The 19,203-nt window shown below is 33.3% G+C and overlaps 1 protein-coding gene across 1 annotated transcript; it reads right to left on the reverse strand.

Annotated features, from left to right (window-relative positions):
* Positions 1-1,889: 1,889 nt before the first annotated feature.
* LOC123668811 (nuclear pore complex protein Nup153) lies at positions 1,890-18,464 on the reverse strand. The gene is made up of 7 exons (XM_045602504.1): positions 18,402-18,464; positions 8,163-8,393; positions 7,501-7,750; positions 7,089-7,424; positions 6,858-7,014; positions 3,772-6,778; positions 1,890-2,201 (listed from the first exon to the last, which is right to left on the reverse strand). Exons 1-7 carry the CDS (start codon positions 18,462-18,464, stop codon positions 1,998-2,000), a joined length of 4,248 nt encoding a protein of 1,415 aa, XP_045458460.1. The 3' UTR covers positions 1,890-1,997.
* Positions 18,465-19,203: the final 739 nt, after the last annotated feature.

Genomic DNA, 19,203 nt, shown 5'->3' on the forward strand with positions numbered 1-19,203 from the left:
AAAATCTGTATTATGTATCAACGAAAACATATTCCACATTGATTTTATTGAAAAAATAGGACTTCAAATTATACATTTCGACCGTTTACCCAGGGAGGCGGCTGATGAAAAGGTTAATTATTTTGTACACACAACATAAATCATAGTTCTGATCCATTATCTTACTACAACAAAAGTTGCTCTATTATATTTTAAAAATGTAAATTACATTATTGCATCCAATGCTGAGATTAACGACGTCAAAATATTACAATTTCGCAGATTGTTACCGATTTTTGTGAAATGGCCTTTAATGTAGATTTCCATAAATAAAGAAAAAACTTTTAGACAAAAGCAAATCTCTTGTGAGTTCAACAGTATAGACATGAAGACCTGCTTCCTTAAGCCCTTTTTTTTCATTTTGATATGAAAGTTTAACATCATTTACACTTTTGACAACCATTTGGATCCTATATGTTAAAAACATTATTTACATTAAAAAAAAAAACTATTTCCAAAGAATAACATTACTTACTTTCTACAGCATACGATTAATGTTGGAAATTGATTAATATTTAAATAACATCCTATTCTATGAATATTTTTACATAGTAACAGTACGCAGTACGTATTATATTTCAATTATTATTCTACAAAGTATTTAATTATTTTAACACATTTATAATCTTCCATTTTATTAATAGGACGAGATAATTGTGTCCTAAGGTAAAACTATTACGCTAGATAAGTTTGAGTCTTTTTTTTTAAATATAAACATTTAACACCTTAGTCAAAATCATAAAATTATTTAATTTAATATTTTTGACTTTTTTATTACACCCTATTCACTTTCAAGAAAAAATGCTACTAATTTTTAAACAATGACAGAGGACTAAATTTAGGTCGGCCAAAATTTGACCAACCGTGCGTTCAACGAAAGGAGATACCAGACGTAAACAATGCCCATCATTAACTCTAAAATATAGTCTACCTCTTTTTTTTGTTTGCTATCTGCTGCACTGCTCTCGGCTAGGGACGGGCAAGGTCAAATGAGACTATAGATGGTTTTGAAAACATTCAGACGGCCCTTGATTTTGTAGTTATTTATTTTTATTTCATTCTGTGTCCTGAAGCGATATATAGAATCAATAAATATACGTTCAAGAATATCTAATTGTTCGTTTAGATAATATAACTTTATAAAATTTAATTACTACTTAATACTTTTATATAATAATAAATTTATTCTACATTTTAAAAATTTGTGTAAATAAAAAAGGTAGCAAAACCCAGGCGAATGACTTGACATTTGGTTTGTTTACGTCTGGTATCTCATTTCGTTGAACGAACTGTAGCTCCTCCAGAAATATAATAAATGTATCAAAATTGTCTGGAATGAATAGTGAATGTAAGAGAATAAAATAAAAAAAAATCAAAAAAATTAAAAAAAAAAAATTAAAAAATAAAATAAAAGAGAAAACAAGAATATTGTGTCACCCCTTTCTTTTTGGTTTAGTTTTTATTCAATATGAAACATATATTTGACTTGTATTTATTATATACACAGAGTATATTATTTCCAAAAATGTATGTGGCTGTAATTTAGGCCATATGAACAATTTCAATCGTAATCTCTCTAAAACACAAACAAAATTTAGTAATACATGAAATGCCAAAACTTTACGACGGTTATTATAAAAAAAAATATTTATATATATATACACACACACACACACACACACACACACACATATATATATATATATGTGTGTGTGTGTGTATGTATGTGTGTGTGTGTGTGTGTGTGCGTGTGTGTGTGTGAATAATTTTAATTGAAATAATTTTAATTTTGACGTTCGTAAAGTGTATATAAATCTATCATAAAGGTTTATGACGAAATAAATATATCATTTCATTTCATTGGGTTTTTCTTTAAATTTTCTCTTTTAAGTCAATAAGGTTCAAGTCAATTTAAGTTTTCCGCTTACATAATTACATATATTCTATGAGATGACACTTCATCGCGGCGTAGTCCGCCGAATAGCCTTCCTCACACGACGACCAGATATGTACGGGGAACTGCCCATGTTGAACTGCACCTGTGATGTGCCCATTCCAGCCGGCGTTACACCAAAACTGTATACTCCACTAGGTTGCTGCTGTTGCTGCTGCTGCTGTTGTTGTTGTTGCTGTGGCTGTTGTTGCTGTGGCTGTTGTTGCTGCTGTTAAACAATGAATAACAAATTTAAACTCTCTTTTTTTAAAAATAACCAGTAAAACGAATAAATTGAAATAAGATCAACTTAGCAGAATCAAACATATTCTATTTGAAAGCTTCCATTGCTTGTACTGCATAAGCGGTTAAACATACCAAAAAATTATGTATGATGGAATCGATCGTCGTTATAAAAATCCGCGACAGCATATGTCTATCTTTAAGGTTCACTAATTATAACCTTTTTTAACCGACTTCCAAAAAAGGAGGAGGTTCTCAATTCGACTGTATTTTTTTTTATGTATGATACTTCAGAACTTTTTACTGGGTGGACCGATTTAGACAAAAAAAAAATTTAATCGAAAGGTGGTGTGTGTCGTTTGGTCCCATTTAAATTTATTTGAGATCTAAGAACTACTTTTTGAGTTATATTTAATAATGCGTTTTTACTTGCCGCTTTTTTCGTCGACCTGCCTTGTATTTATACCACACAACTTTTTACTGGATGTACCGATTTTGATAATTCTTTTTTTGTTGGAAAGGAGATATCCCTAGTTTGGTTCCATGATAAAGAAACCAGGATTTGATGATGGGATCCCAGAGAAATCGAGCGAAACTCTCGAAAATCCGCATAACTTTTTACTGGGTGTACCGATTTTGATAATTTTTAATTTAATCGAAAGTTGATGTTTATCATGTGGTGGTGTTTTAAATTTTATCGAGATCTGATAACTACTTTTGGAATAATCTTTGATAATGCGTATTTACTTGACTATTTTTTCATCTACCTACGTTGTATTACTTATCAATATAATTGAAATCGGTTTTTTTTTCATTTGCCTGCAAACACAATTATTATTGTAGTTAAGTTTCTTTTAAAATAATGTATTATTCAGGAAGTTAGTTTTATAGACATGATATAAATCCTTATCAAAATAAATACGTTATTCATCACAAGTATTTCTTTTTGAGCATTTGTCCATGACATCATTTGATTTCAATGAGTATTTTAGAAGATATCACAGTTTTAAAATAACCTCGCAACGAATTAATGATCACAAAAAAATTAAAAGGTGATTTTTAATGAAAAATACTTCTTCAAGAAGACAATTTTATGAAGATAAGCTTGGTATTTTTTAGCGTTTACTTTGGACGCATAATTTATGAGATATTGTAAAATCGTATGTCGCCCAAGTTGCACAGTAATGGTTTCAAAATATTTTAGTAAGTTTTTTGTCAATTTAACGCAGGTGAAACCGCGAGGCAGAGCTAGTTACTTAATAAAATACAAAATACAGCAATTATCATTACCTCTATCCTCTTTGTTTACCTGCGCTATGCGGTTTCACCCTCGTAATTTCCGATCCCGTGGGAATGTCGAGATATGAAGTAACCTATGTGTTATTCTAGATCTCCAGCTATCTACGTACCAAATTACATTACAGTAGTTAGTTCCAGTAGTTTTGCGTGAAAGAGTAACAAAAATATAACATACATCCATCCTTATAAACTGTCGTATTTATAACATAACTAGGATATATAAGCTAGCTTAAAAACAATAATAAATATTTATTTACCTGTCCAAATCCAAAAATCCCACTACCAGGCTGTTGAGCTCCAAAATTGAAAGTTGGAGCCGGCGTAGGGTTCATAGCAGGTATAGAATTAGGTGAAACAAAAATTGGCGTTACACCTGCGTTTGGCGTTCCAAACATTCCTACTGATGATTCAGGATTGCTGGCCGGCTGTGATGCTCCAAATATATTTGCTTGGGTTGAACTTTGCATTGAATTTGAAAATAACGATGGTTGAATGTTCCGGTTTGATATTCCAAACAAATTTTGTGTTGGTTGCGATGGAGTGCCAAATGTAGGAGCAGGATTTGCATTATTAGAATTAAATGTTTGTACAGAAGAACCAAAAGTAAAAGAAGGTTTTTGTGCGTTATTCTTTGACGCAAATAAGTTATTAGATGTATTACTAGATGACGACCACATATTGTCTTTTTTCATTGAAGTACTAAAAAGATCACCTGACTGCATTGCCGGCGTGTTGTTCACCTGAGCCATGTTATTGGCAGTAGACAATGAATTTTTTGGCAAGACATTGCCACTTAAGTCATTACCTGTAGCTAGTGAACTGCTTGCTGATAGTCCAACCAATGGATTAGCCGTTGGTAAACCACTATTGCCACCTGATAAAATATTGCCAGTCATAGTATTTGTACCAAGCAAAGTGCCAGGTGAACTTCCTGGCAAAACATTTCCTGTACTCATAGAATTTGTGTTTGATAGGGTAAAATTGTTGGTGCTAATATTAGTCTCCGGAGTGGCACCAAAGATTGGTTTAAATACGGGTGGCATCTCAGATTTGTTACTGCTTCCAAATGTAAAGTTAAATTTCGGCTTCTCTGGTTGAGCTACATTCTGTGCGTCACTACTACCGAAGCTGAAAACTGGCGTAGTGGATAGGTCCGTTTGAGATGTAGACGCATTTGTAGTCTCTGTTTTCTTGAATAAGGACAATGTCGATGCTGTTGAGTCACTTTTTTGGAAGAATGATATTGATGATGAACTCACAGGATTACTTTTTTGGAAAAATGATACAACAGTTGAAACAGGAGGATTTTGTATAGCTGCAAATGATGCATTCGTCGAAGTTGTTGCTGTTGTTGTTGCTGTTGCAGATGCTGTTGTTATTAATGTTACGGTGGCTGTTGCGGTTACATTTGCAGTTGCTGTTGTTTGCTGTTGCGCAAATTTGGTTGCCTCTGCAACCAAATTTGTTGCTGGTTTTATACCAATTGCAGAAAAACTAAATGCACTTTGAGGTAATTCTTTTTCAGTCGATGGTGTAACTGTAGAAGCCAATAATGGATTAGTTAATGACTCATTTTTCTCTGAAAAATTGGGTAGATTAGCATTAGGCAGAACTGCTGTTGTAGTGTTACTTAGAGGTTTTAGAGAAGGTGATGAGAGAGATTTAGCAAATAAACCTTTAGATTTAACTGTAAGTGTTTGAGGTAATGATATTTTTGGTTCTCCAATTTTAAGCGTTTCTTGCAGTTCATCTTTTTTGTTCACAGAACTTGTTGTGTCTTCACACAAATAAACGACTTTTAGAGGTTGATTTTGAAGGTCAGATTTTGTATTAGATTCTGTGGAAAATTGCTTAGGCATTCCAAAGGAACTGGTTGATTGTTGAATTTCATTTGCTTTGTCTTCCATTTTGCCTGATTTATCATCATCTTGTTTCTGTTCTGGCACTCCAAAAGTAAATGTCTTTGATAAAACATTGTTATTATTAGCCTCTGACACTGCAGCTGGCGTAGTTAAAGCAATTGATTTAGTTACCTCCACATTTTCCACATTATTTGGTTTCGGATCAATCCCAAATTTGAATGTTATATTTGAATTTATACCAAAATTAAAACTCTTTTTCTCATTTTCTTTTACTGTTCCTGGTTTGTCAGTCTCACAACAAACACATTTACTTACATTTTTATTGTTCCGCACTAAACAATTTGAGCATTCCCACTTATCAGATTGTGATTTAGCAATATTTTTAAGTAAAGAATCACTTTTAGTAGTTTTAGGTTGAGTGATTAAGTCATTAGGCTTGGTGTTTAAAGTTTTTGAAACAGGTTTCACTGCACCACAAGCAGCACATTTATCATCTCCACTCTTGTTTTTAATCCAACAGTCTTCACATTTCCATGTATTTTCCACAGACTCTAACATAGACTTTTTTACTAAAGTGTTTGATATTAAATTAGGGTTTTTACCTCCACAGCAAACACATTTGTCTACTCCTGCATCATTTTTAACCCAGCAATCTTGACAATTCCATTTTAATTTGTCAATATTTGTTGCTAATTTAATGTTGCTAAGTTTTCCTTTATCAGCACTATTACACTTCTTTTCACAATCAAAGCATTTATTAATGCAACCTTGACTCAAAATGGCCTTACAGTCTAAACATACATTACTTTTTGGTTTATCTTTTTTAGGCTTTTTACCTCCACAACAAACACAAACATTAGCATCTGATTTATTAGATACCCAACAATCATCACATTTCCATTGTTCAGATTGTGGTACCGAATTTGTATTTTTTTGAATAGTTGAGAAGTGTTTTTCAGGATTATTAGAAATGTTAGTAAGGTCTTGTACTTTTTCCATAGCCTTTTCTGGAATACCAAAAGTAAAATTAGGATATGAAGAATTGTTTACTATTTCATTTGATACGGTAACTGGATTAGAAAATAGATAATCATTAGATGAAGGTTTTTCTAAATTATTTACTGTCGAGTCATTTATTTTTATAACGTTATTAGATATTATGGTCGGTCCTGAAGAAGGTGAAGTTTTTGACAAAACATGTGTAGCATTCAATGACGTTAGAGAGTTAGAAGAATCCAAAGAAAACTTAGGCAAATTATCTTTATCGATTTGTAAAACAGCAGTAGGAAGATTAAGAGGCTTAATCCTGTCATACACTGTGCTTTCATCTCTATTACTTCTTATTAATCTTGATTTAATTTTTGTAGTTAACTTTTCATTCATTTCATTTGATGTGCTGCTGCTGCAAAAAAAAATACATCAGAATAACTGTTTGAATGTTTTAAATAGAACTTTAAAAAATGTTTTAAAAAGCTAGATACCTCTGACTCTTTGATATTGGTGATGTAAAGTCAGATGAACTACTATGTGATGCTATTATCTGGCGAGCAGCACTTGTAGTGACCATAAGTCTTGACTTCTGTTTCAGTCGCAATATTGTTGCAATGCTTGGCACATGAAGTTCTTGTGTTTTATATGCTAAAATTATAAATTATTAATATCAATTTATGAGATAAATCAACATGCAAAGACTTATTCAACACATTACTTACAAAGTCTTTGACTGTTGTTGGGTTTTCCACTATCTAATGAATTGATCATAATACTACTGTTAGAAGATTTCATTATCTGTGATATTCTTTTTGCTTCCATTAAAGGAGAAGAATAATTTTCTAATAAATCCAAAACACGCCTAGCTGACTGACTAATAGTTATGTCGTCATTACTATTTTCACTAGTAACCGAGGCGTTTTTCCTATGTTTAATGTTGGGCTGGTTCATGTAAGAGCTTGATGCACCGCCATATTTCGTCTTTTTATTGTAAAATGGAGAAGCATATAAACTGGGATTGAAATGTGGTTCCTTCAGATTCACTTCTGTATTTCTTACTAAAATTAAAATTATTTTTAGTAAATATTTTAGAAACAAAGTAATATATAATACAAGAATATAAGAATTTCTTACCATAATTATCTTCATGGTTTAAATCAAAAAGAGATTTTCGTTTTCTCATAATGGAAGAATTTTCATTTGAAGAGTCCAAGGTATAAATAGTATTATCTTTTTTAATTTCTGAAGCTGATAATTCTTCAGAAGTTGTAGGTAGACATGTTGACTCAAAATTTGTTTCTGACCTGAATGCATTTCTGCTTGTAGAAGTCTGTATGTCACTAAATGTCCCAATCAATTCAGTGTTAGTACTAGTACATTTTGTCTGAAAACAATATTTGGATGAATAAACAAAAGAATTAGAAACATTCATTTTTTTCATAATATTGTATTAAAATAGTGATTAACCTAATATATATACTATTAGCTTGTGTCTAATAGTCTATTTTTAACAATAAGACATATGGTAATAAAGGAAAGCCATAGTGATAACAAACTATAAAACAACATAATTATATGGATATTACATATATCAAATTTAATCACGTATATAAAATTCTCGTGTCACAATGTTAGTTACCATACTCCTCCGAAAAGGCTGGACCGATTTTTATGAAATTTTGTGTGTATATCGGGTAGGTCTGAGAATTAGCAAACAAAGTAATAAGAAGTTAAAGCAAATAAATTGAATTTTAAAATAGACTTAGATAATAATATTCTCATTCAATCACAGATACCTCTGGTGGACTATAAGATGTTGGTGCTCCAGACACACTGAAACGCATTCTCTTAGCAGGGGGTTGTGCAGTTGTTGGTGTTTCTGGAGCTTCATCTTCTGTTGAAGAGTCTGTTGATTCAGCAACAGGGGCTGACCCATTACTATTGGAGGAGCTAGGACTACTAAACCATTTTGTGATGGTGGAAGGCAGTAGTGCTGTTACCCGTGACGTGACATTCTTGACAAACGACTGTATTAGAAAAATTAAAATAAATAATATTAAATCTTTATACATTGCTGTTTGTTTGCTTATTGTGCTGAGGATTTAAAGGAATAAGTATAGCACAAGTAGCATAGCAATAAAAAAATTTCACATGTTTATGAATTTCATTTGCATTAAATTGTTTCTATAACATAAATTAATAGAGGAAGGAACTATATGCATTAATGTTATCTTATCATAATATTATCTCCTGCAAATTCCGATAGTGTAAGAATTAATTAATTTACAAAAACAAAAGCAATAATAAATTTTTTAGTTGTTGGTGCCAGTAGAGCAATTTATTATCTATAAAATGATAATATATAATATATGTGGAGTAAAAGTGAGGTTTTTCCTAAAAAGGCAGGCATACATCTTAACCTTAGAGTATCATTAAATAGTATAAAACAAAAGTCGCTTTTTGCTGTCTGTATGCTTAGATCTTTAAAACTACAAACGTTTATATTTATAATACATGCATAATATAGTAGAGAAAAACTGATAGTTTTTGCAACCGTTCGAAGCCGGGGCTTGTCGCTAGTTAATATATATATACTAGTTATAACCGCGACTTTGTCTGCGTGGAATTTAATAAACAGGTTCACTTCGCAGAGTAATAAAATAAAGAATTTCTAAAATAAAAGTAGCTTAAATTACTCCTTATTATATCAGCTATCTGCCAGTGAAAATCCCATCAAAATCGATCCAGCCGTTTCAGAGATTACCCGGAACAAACAGACAGACAGACAATAATTGTAAAAAATGACAGTTTGGTATATGTAACGTGTATACATCCATATACATTTAGTAAAAAGTGGTTATTTTAATATTACAAACAGACACTAATTTTATTTATTTGTATATATAGTTCATTTTTTTTCGAACTGTACTATTTAGAAAACTTATTTGGCGTACTTCCGATTACAGACAAATTATGTAATATTGTAGTTTAGTAAAATGACACAAAGAGCAAATGAATGAACAATAGTAATAAGACATAGATGAAAGTAAATTTCTTTTTGTGTTCAAATTAACTTCAATATTCGCAAAAGCGAATGCGATTATTGACTTTTCAAATAACTTTATTTAATAATTATTCACATATGTATCAGAAGAGGTCTTTCGGCAACTAAAATGTGACGAGTATGGCACAAATATAAACGGTGAGAAACTTTCACATTTGCGATTCGCCAATGACATTGTGCTATTTGCCAACACCAAAGAGCAACTACAACACATGCTCATAGACTTGGACAAAGAAAGTCGTAAAATAAGCTTACCTATGAACACTTCCAAAACTAAAGCCTTGACAAATGCACTCGAAGTCGTAAGTATATGTATGTATTATCTTTGTATATGGCGAGTCAGTGGAGTATGTAAAAGAGTACACCTACCTAGGACAACAAATCTCAGTCACATATATAATTACAAAGGAAATAGACACAAGAATCGGAAATGCGTGGAAACGTTACTGGGGGCTTAAAGAAATAATGAAGAATACAGAAACTAAGACCCTCATCAAAACAAAATTGTATAACACCTGTATATTCCGTCTTAATGTATGGCTGTCAGACTTGGGCCCTAACTAAAACGCAATACAAAGAGCTAGAAACGTGTCAAGTTGCTATGGAAAGAAGCTAATGCTAATGCTAAGTATAAGAAAGTCTGAAAGAATATAAAACCAAAATATCAGAAGACGCACGAAAATTACACAACACAAGTGAGATTGTTAAGGTGGAGGACTGGTCGCTTAATAAGAGGGATCGAAAAATGGAATAAGAACACAATATTTTCGTACCCAAGGAATGAGAAAAGAAATCGAGGTTATACAGTTTCAGAGGTGGGAAGATGAGATAAAAAAATATAGCAGGGAAAACATGGACTAGAAGATCACTTAATAAAACAGAGTGGAAGGAAATGGAGGAGGCCTTTGCCAAAGGGCTGAAGACTCAGCAGTCGATAGATTAAGTTAAACTTTGTTGGAAACTGTATATGTCTGAATAAAGGCTTATACTATTATTATTATTATTTTCTTTTTCTTTTTCTCTTCTCTTGTTAAGAGAAGGTAATAATTTGCCATACGGGCCTTAACCAAGTATGGCTAATGGTTCTGCGTTGGAGATGATTGTCGAGGCTGTCAGAAATTTTCGAGTGATACTGCAAGTGTTGAGAACTGTCGCTTTTTGTAAGGTGTATGTTAGATTGGTAGATATGTTAAGAATTTTTAAGCTGTTAGTAAAAGTTTTAGGTATGATTCCAGTTGCGGAGAGTACAATGGGAACAATATGAACAGTGTCTGCATTCCACTGTGTTTTAATTTCTATTGCGAGGTCCTGGTACTTTGTTAGTTTGTCCAATATGGTTGTTTGAATATTGTGGGTGTTAGGAATAGCAATGTCTATTAGATAGACTGTTTTGTTTCGTTTGTCGTGAAGAGTAATATCTGGTCTGTTGTAATCAGGGTTCGCCAAACCGATTCATAAAGGTAACCGTTTGAAACGGTTACCGTATGAATCGGTTACCGATTGAAAAGATTACCGTTTTATTTCGGTTCCAAAACCGTAATAAAACGGTTACCGATTAAACTGTAATACCGAAATATAACGTTATGTATTTCGGTTTTAAATGGTTCGGAGAAGTAACAGAGGGAGACAAAATCTGTGAGCCATCGTTTGAAATGAAGAATATGTAATGTTCCTTTGCTTTTATTGATAATGCTTGGTTTTTCATAAGACTGGCTTCTTTAACTATGAAAGTAATTAAGTTTTTTGTTTTGAATTATTCGTTATATGCAATGTAAACATTAACGCGAAAAAGAGATGAAAAAAGTAAACCCGTAATCGTTCCATAGCTTAATTGGCTAGAGCGCCGACACGGTCAGTCGGAGACGCGAGTTCGAACCCCGCTGGAGGGGTCAATTTTTGATATGATATTCAAAATGTTTAGAATTCCTAATGTGGGGGGAGGGGAGGTAACACAAAAATAAAATCGTAGATATTAAAATATAATATATTAACAAAATATAATACTTTGATTTGTTGTCAACAATAAAAACGTTACTATGAAATGAGTGTTTTTTTACTTTATAATTAAAACTTTAAGCTTATTCCTAATCAATTAGTTACACCTATTTAAGTTATTCTTTTATTTTAAAGTAAATCTTGATTGCAAGCTAAAAAACTCTTGACTTAATAGTAAACATGTAAAAACTTGCTCGCGCCACGCCCGGGGCCTGTCGTCTATCACAAATAAATAAGTTTTAAGTAAAATCACACAACACACGGGAGCGAATGAGATAGAGATAATTATGGTGTATGTTCGGACCGTAATCCGAGCTAGCGCAGCGCAGCTACAAGAACGGGAATTGCCCGCTTAAACTTATGACGAACGTTATGCCTACTACCGGTTTATTTCGATACTGTATTACCGATATGATTCGGTTACCGAATGATTCTCTTACCGATATTTTGATTCGATAAGTACCGTTTTATAAAGGTAAATAACCCATACCGGAATATCCCTGGTTGTAATGCACCGTTCTGTCCGTTAATATAGTCCTGTCCCAGTAAATTTTGTAGTTTCTGTCTTCTAAAATTACATCTGGTTTGTATTTGTAGTATGGTTGTTTTTTGGCTATGAATTTGTATTTATGTGCGAGTTCTTGGTGAATGATGGATGCTACTTGGTCATATCTGTGTTTGTAGTCAGTCTGTACTATGCTTCTGCACGAACTAGTTATATGTTGTAGTTTCGGGGGCACTATTGCAATGTCTACATGAGTCATTAGTCTGATTGGGGTCTTTTAAAATATGTTTCCTGTAATCGTGTAGCTATTACTTCGTCTTGTATCGCTAACATGAAGCCTTCGGTTTCAGGGAACAGTTCACCCTTCCTTAGCCATTCGTTCGACTTATCTTTGTCGATGTATGTTTGGCATAGGTGGGATCGGTGTCTCCCGTGTGAAACACGTTTATTGGAAGTAATAGCAATGTCAGGGACAGATCTTGCGCGGGAAAATATGACCACACTACTCTTTTCTACCGAAATTGAAAGCCCATGTCTGTCTAATGACCGAATTAAGGCGGTTCGAGAATTCTGTAATATTTTTACAGGAAGTATACAACAACACATCGTCCGCATATTGTAAAACACTACAGAAACAACTGACTGAAAGGTCGAGTCGAGGTCGAGTTCATGAGCGTAAATGTTATAGAGGAGAAGACGAAGAACCGAACCTTGGGGAAGACCTTTTCAAATTAATCTGGAAGGGAGGGAATAATTTTGACAGTTATCTTCACAGGGACACTCAGCTGTAGCATTTTCTGCCTGTGCACCGGAAGTAGGACATTATCATATGCGGACGATATGTCACATTACGTTCTACGAGAAAGAGATGCGGATACCTGTAACAAAGATATTAAGGCTATCCATTGTACTAAACCCTTGAAAACCGAATTGAGTTTTTGCTAGTATACCCCTATTCTCTATTATCCACTCTAACCTATTTTTGATGAGGTGTTTCAGAATTTTGGCCAGTATAGAGAATAGAGCAATTGGGCGATAGGAAGAAGGGTCCCAACAATCTTTACCCGGTTTTAGTATAGGGATAATGATCTGAGTTCTCCATTCCTCTGGAGGGTTCTCGGATTGAAATATGTCATTTAGGAATGCTATGCAGACTCTTTGAGCAGACTCACCACTATTTACAATGAAAGAGTACGGGATACAATCCACCCCTGGCGAAGAGTCCTTCAAGGTACCTAGTACCAGCCGAAACTCTTCCAGAGTAAAAGGACCATCAAAGTCACTGCAGGCTGCTGGTGGGGGAGTTAAGTAACTACTACAGTTTTCTAAAAAGGGCACATATGGAGGTGCCAACCTTTGTGCGAAGGCATCCACCCAGGTTGATGCATCATTAGAAGGGAGGCTATCACTTACTCTAAAGGAGCCACGAATTTTTTTAATATTCTTCCAAATTAACGAGGGGTGCAAGGAAGGAGATATACTTTCACAAAAAAATTGCCAGCCTTTCTTCTTCTTCTGTGAAAATATATTGGCAACTTCTGCTGCAACTCTCTTATAAGTTAAATAGTTTTCTGTTGTCATGGATAGAGAGTACAAGCGCTCAGCACGTTTGCGATGCTTGCATACATCTGTGCATTCAGCATTCCACCATGGAGAGGAAATTCGAAAATTGAAAGACTTTTTGCAGTATTATTTTTATTTTGGGTATTATTTTTTCTGCAGTTCTTAAAAGAGCATTTTTAAAGAGAGGGTAGAGTGAATGAACATTGCTAGGGTTTACTGAGGGGATATGTGATACTTCTTCATCTGATGTTACAGCAAATTGGGTCCAGTTAGCCTTATTCAGTTTAAAATTTTGTCTTGGTGGATAATTTATTATAAAGGGTCTAGGTGAGCAGGTAAAAAAGATGACTATAGGATAATGATCACTACAAGAGGACTTAGGGAGAATTGTCCAAGAGAGTTGGGATGAGAGTGAAGAGGAGGCAAGTGATATATCCACTGCACTTTTAGGATTTGTAACGGTGGAACCCGTCGAGTGGGTGATCCATCATTAAGTATTACTAAGCTGTTATTATCAACTATGTCTAGGAAGAGAGAGGATAAATTGTCTCAAAAATGGGAACCCCAAGAAATATGGTGGAAATAAAAATCCCCCAAAACAATACTGGGAGAAGGTACCAAGAAAATTGTTGAAAATTGAAAAAGAAGAGTAGGGCTAGGCCTAGAAATATATACACTTACAAAAGAGACATTTAATTCACGCACCGCTACAACATTAATCTAACCACTATGTGATGAAGTAGGGATTAAGTAATATACACAATTACTGGACACTAAAATGGCTGATCCACCTTTGCCATCATTCCTGTCACCTCGGAGGATTGAGAAAGCTAGAACTCTAAAATGAGAACCAGGACTCAACCACTTCTCCTGGATGGCAACAATAAATGGATTATGTTTCTTTAATAAGTAAATTAATTCTTGTTTTTTATTTCGAGCACTACGACAATTCCATGAATGATCCAGTTGGGCATTTTGCGTTAACAGAGAAGTCAGCTGAGTTAAGTTTTTAAGAGTATCGTTCGGTAAGCCGGTATCACTGAATCAGGAAATTGTGTTAACGAGAAGAGAAATTAATTGTTCTATTAGATTGTCATTCGGAGAGATTGTGTTTTGTGGGATGTGGGGCATACCCATTATGTGAGGTTGAAGGAGGGGATTCGATAATTGCCTGGTGGGCTTGATGATCATAACCAGGGCTTGTAGGCAAAAAAGGACGTCGCTGTGTAACTACAGTTTTTTGTAAGAAGAGTAGATGGTGAAGTGGGAGAATTGGTTCTGGTTGAGTCGGCAAACGAGCGCCTGACCTGCGGAAATCTAGCAGAGGCTTCAAGGTAAGAAATGCTTTCCTGTGACATAGCATAGATTTTTGTCTAGAATGTTCAGGGCAAGATGAGTCATTGGCCTTATGATGACCAGAACAGAACAGACAAGAGGGGGTTTGTACTGAGCAGTTTTCTCCATCATGCATTCCAGAACATTTGTAGCACCTAGCTCTAGACCTACATTGTGCCTTTACGTATTCAAAACGGCAGCATTTAAATAGCATTGAATAATAGGTAATATGTAAGTTTCAACGGGTAAAAGATGTGAAATAACAAAATACACGAGGAGGAAGTTTCGGCTATGATGTACATAACCGGCCTCTAATTTATGGGAGGTTAAATTTTTGTTATTTCTGACTCTACCTTAATTCTGGTTCTGCGGGAAGTGCACTCATGCTCCGTTCCATGACTTTCACAAGTTATTTTCACATATGTGCGTAAAAACGATCTCTACAAGCAAGATCAAGATATGATACGAATTGACCTTTAACGACTGACAAATAGACACTTTTAAACAAAATAACGCGTCAGACATAATCTATAATATAAAAATGAGTCGCTGAATGTGTTGCTAAGCGTAAAACTCGAGAACGGTTGGACCGATTTCGCTTTCTTTTTTTTAAAATATTCCTTGAAGTACGAGGATGGTTCTTACGGAGAGAAAAATTCTAAAAAAAAAATAATAAAATTAAAGAATCGACAATTTTTTTTTAATGTTAATTAATTTTTTTCGGCCAAAAGTTCTGATGTGACATACATAAAAAAAAAATACAGTCGAATTGAGAACCTCCTCCTTTTTTGGAAGTCGGTTAATAAAGTATTGAACTTTTGATGTATTGGACGAGTTCGGTCATACGCCATACACTACTTTTGTTGCTAACAATATTACGTCACCAAATGGTTGATAGCGTTTTCGCGGAAATAAATTTTTTTTTTAATGTAATTTAATTTTATGGCTTTTTATTAGAAAATCAACATCAACAAGTAATTTTTCGAACATAGTGGAATACCCTATTTTTGTCTGTTTGTCTATGCATTTGTGCACGCTAATCTCAGAAACGGCTTCTCCGGCTTATATATTTAGTGTTTATTTTATGTTAAGCAAGTCATACATAAAAAAAGTTGTGCCAATTTAAAAAATCACGTTGAATATGTAGTCACTTCCTCACGGACGAAGCCGCGAGCAAAGCTAGTTTATATATACATATAAAATTCTCATGTCACAATGTTAGTTAGAATACTCCTCCGAAACGGCTGGACTGATTTTTATGAAATTTTGTGTGCATATCGAGTAGGTCTGAGAATCGGCCAACATCTATTTTTTCATACCCCTAAGTAATAAGGGGGGGGGAATGAAGGGGGTTACTAACATATATGGTAAAACAACTTTTGCGGGGTCAGCTAGTATATATTGATTTATTATTATTACTATGTATGTACTGAACTAAATTTTATCAAATTTTGTAAGCATCTGTACTATGGTCCAACTTGGGGAGATAGGATACTTTTTATCTCAATATTTGTTATTGCAAATTAAATGTTTATTATACGACTTTAGTGTGTATGTCAATATGTTCGGGTATCGGTGAGTTCTATAAAATCCTAATAGATGGCAGTAGTTGGCGCCGTATTTCTATTTCTCTATAAGATGGCAGTTTGGCATCTAAGTTGCACAGATATCCGGTAAATAGCACCGTACTTCTATTTCTAGATTATAGATGGCCCGTTTGAATATTGAATTTAAATATATTTTAATAAATTATAATTACTGAGCATGTGAGCAAGTGATGAGAATCTATAAGTGTTCCTCTACTATATTATCTATGTATATAAACCTTCCTCTGGAATCACTCTTATTTACTAAAGAAAACCAAATCAAAATCCATTGTGCAGTTTTAAATATCTAAGCATACAGACAGTAAAAAGCGACTTTGTTTTATACTATGTAATGATATAAAATTTTGGTACGTTTACTACTCAAATTAAGGCATCCTAAGCCTCAGGGGCACAGCTAGTTAATATTATAAAGATTAAAGATTTGTATTTTTAAATGTTTGTAATAAAAACTCAAAACCAAAAGGTACAATTTTAAAAATTCTTTAGCAATAGAAATGCTACATATACGACAAAACGCCAATTTCATAATTTTGTAAGGACCTAATAGGTATAAAGCGTTCGTCCAGCTGTGTATAATTAGATAATTAATTAATATTCCTTGGGCTGATAAATATTAGTTCATACTATTATTTTGCAAAATGTAAATTAAATTGTAGATATCTGAAAAAATAACTGAATGGTATGTATTAGTTAACTCGCTCTGTATGACCATATTTTAACCTGAGAAAACTGAGCAGACAAAATAATTGTGTGTGTAATTCACACGGAGGAAGAAAGAAGAAGCACTGATGTGACGAATAGTAGAGAGGAATGGACAAACCCTACATAAGTGGGATAAGGGCAGGGCGATGATAGCCTTCAGTTCATCAAACAGTAATTTTTTGTAAAAAATTCGTTTTGCTGTGTCCAAATTTTTCCAGCATTGCAAAACATTTGTTTCATGATAAAATTCCCACACATAAACATTGAAGAAGCCAAATCTTTTCGCTTCAACCAACTACATCTGTGAATAAACAATTTTTTAATTGGGAATACAAAAATATAGTCACAATTTTTTAACCTGCAAATACTGAAAATGCAAATGCATTAACCGTGAATAAGGAATTTTATTGTTATTTAATGGGTACTTCTTCTTCTTCTTCTTCAAAGACTATGGTTCCATTAGCTTTTCACAAAAATGTGTATTAATTTAATGTGTAGTTAATACAGCGAACAGTGAAGTGATCATATTATGACTTTTTCTACATAATTTTTAATCGGTATAAATATTGTTTAAATACCTGCAGTCCCAAACAAAAAGAGATAAACGCACAAAAATCACATTCGCTGAGCCTATCTCCTCTACTGGCAAGATTACTCAAACATTTTAAGAAATGCTATGCACAAAATTTGAAATCAGTCATTTTCTAAAACTACAATATTGAACAAAAGTTATAAGAGTAAAATTTAATTAATGTCTAAGTTTGATAATAAATGAGATTCATATTTTCACATTGCTCAACATATATTTAATAGTTATATTTAATAACTATTAAATATATGTTATATTTAATAGTCTACAGTTTGATAAAAATATGTCATCTAAATCAAAAATAAAATTTCAAATTGACCAATTATGTCTGGGATTAACATTGAACATGTTAGTATGTAGGTAAGTAAAGAATTTTTAAAGATATTGTGTGCAAAAGAGTATCAATTGAACTCAGCGTCCCTAATATTTCTGGGAATATGTAAGTAAAATGACATACATAATACCGACTTTTTAAAACTGAAATTATTTTTTTTTTTTTCAAATTTAGATAAAATCGCAAATATTAACGAACAGTGGGCATGTCGCAAAGTTTAAAATCATGTAATAAGAGTAAATATTTAAGTCGCTAAGCAAAGCGTCAGTTCGGGGTGGTAAAAATATACATCTACGCGTGAGGCCACAAGTCGCAAGAGCGGGAACGTCATGATAACTTACATTGTTGTTTTCACTAGACGATCTGGATCGCGTCTCTTCCTTCGTAGGAAAATTGGCGCTCATTTTTAATATTTTTCTACAACACTGGGAACAATGTTGAATACTTAGCAGTTAAATTTTCGATTAAATATATTCACAACTGGCAAAAACGTGACAAACATGGCGTCTTAGGTGTCAAAAAATTAAAACCCAAGACAGAATTATAGATCACACCGTGACCGCAAATTAACACAGTGACACCATAAGTTAAGATTATAAAACAATATTACAGAAACAAATTTCTTCCCAAAACCGCAAAATTATTAAAACTTATTTTGATACGACAAATTTTACGTTACCGCTAAGCTTACGGTTAGAAGATTGTTGCTAGTGAAAAAATTTTTTTAAGAGCATTAGATACATCAGATACAGACGATACAGTATATAATTTTCTTTGTAAATGCAAGCCCTAAACATAAGAACGTTTGTTCCTACGGTTTAAACTTTTTGGTTTTGATTTTTAAAGTTGTAACTGTTGTAAGCAAAGCTTGGTAGCGATACCGATAACGGTACCTGTGACCTAGGTAATCGATGCATAGAAAACATCAATGTTTACAATGCGATACATCGAATCGATCCGATGTTTTGAAAAGCTATCAAAATACTCGATGTATGATGTATTTTTCATAAAACATCGAATCGGTGATAACAAGTTAATTTCACAAATAATCAAGGTTGACCACTGAAATTTTATTTAAAATCTTTCTTTCTATTTGTTTGTTTTAAAATAGATGAGTTTTTTTTTTCAATATTAGACTGACAA

Source organism: Melitaea cinxia, chromosome Z, assembly GCF_905220565.1.
Source record: "Melitaea cinxia chromosome Z, ilMelCinx1.1, whole genome shotgun sequence".
Taxonomy (NCBI): domain Eukaryota; kingdom Metazoa; phylum Arthropoda; class Insecta; order Lepidoptera; family Nymphalidae; genus Melitaea; species Melitaea cinxia.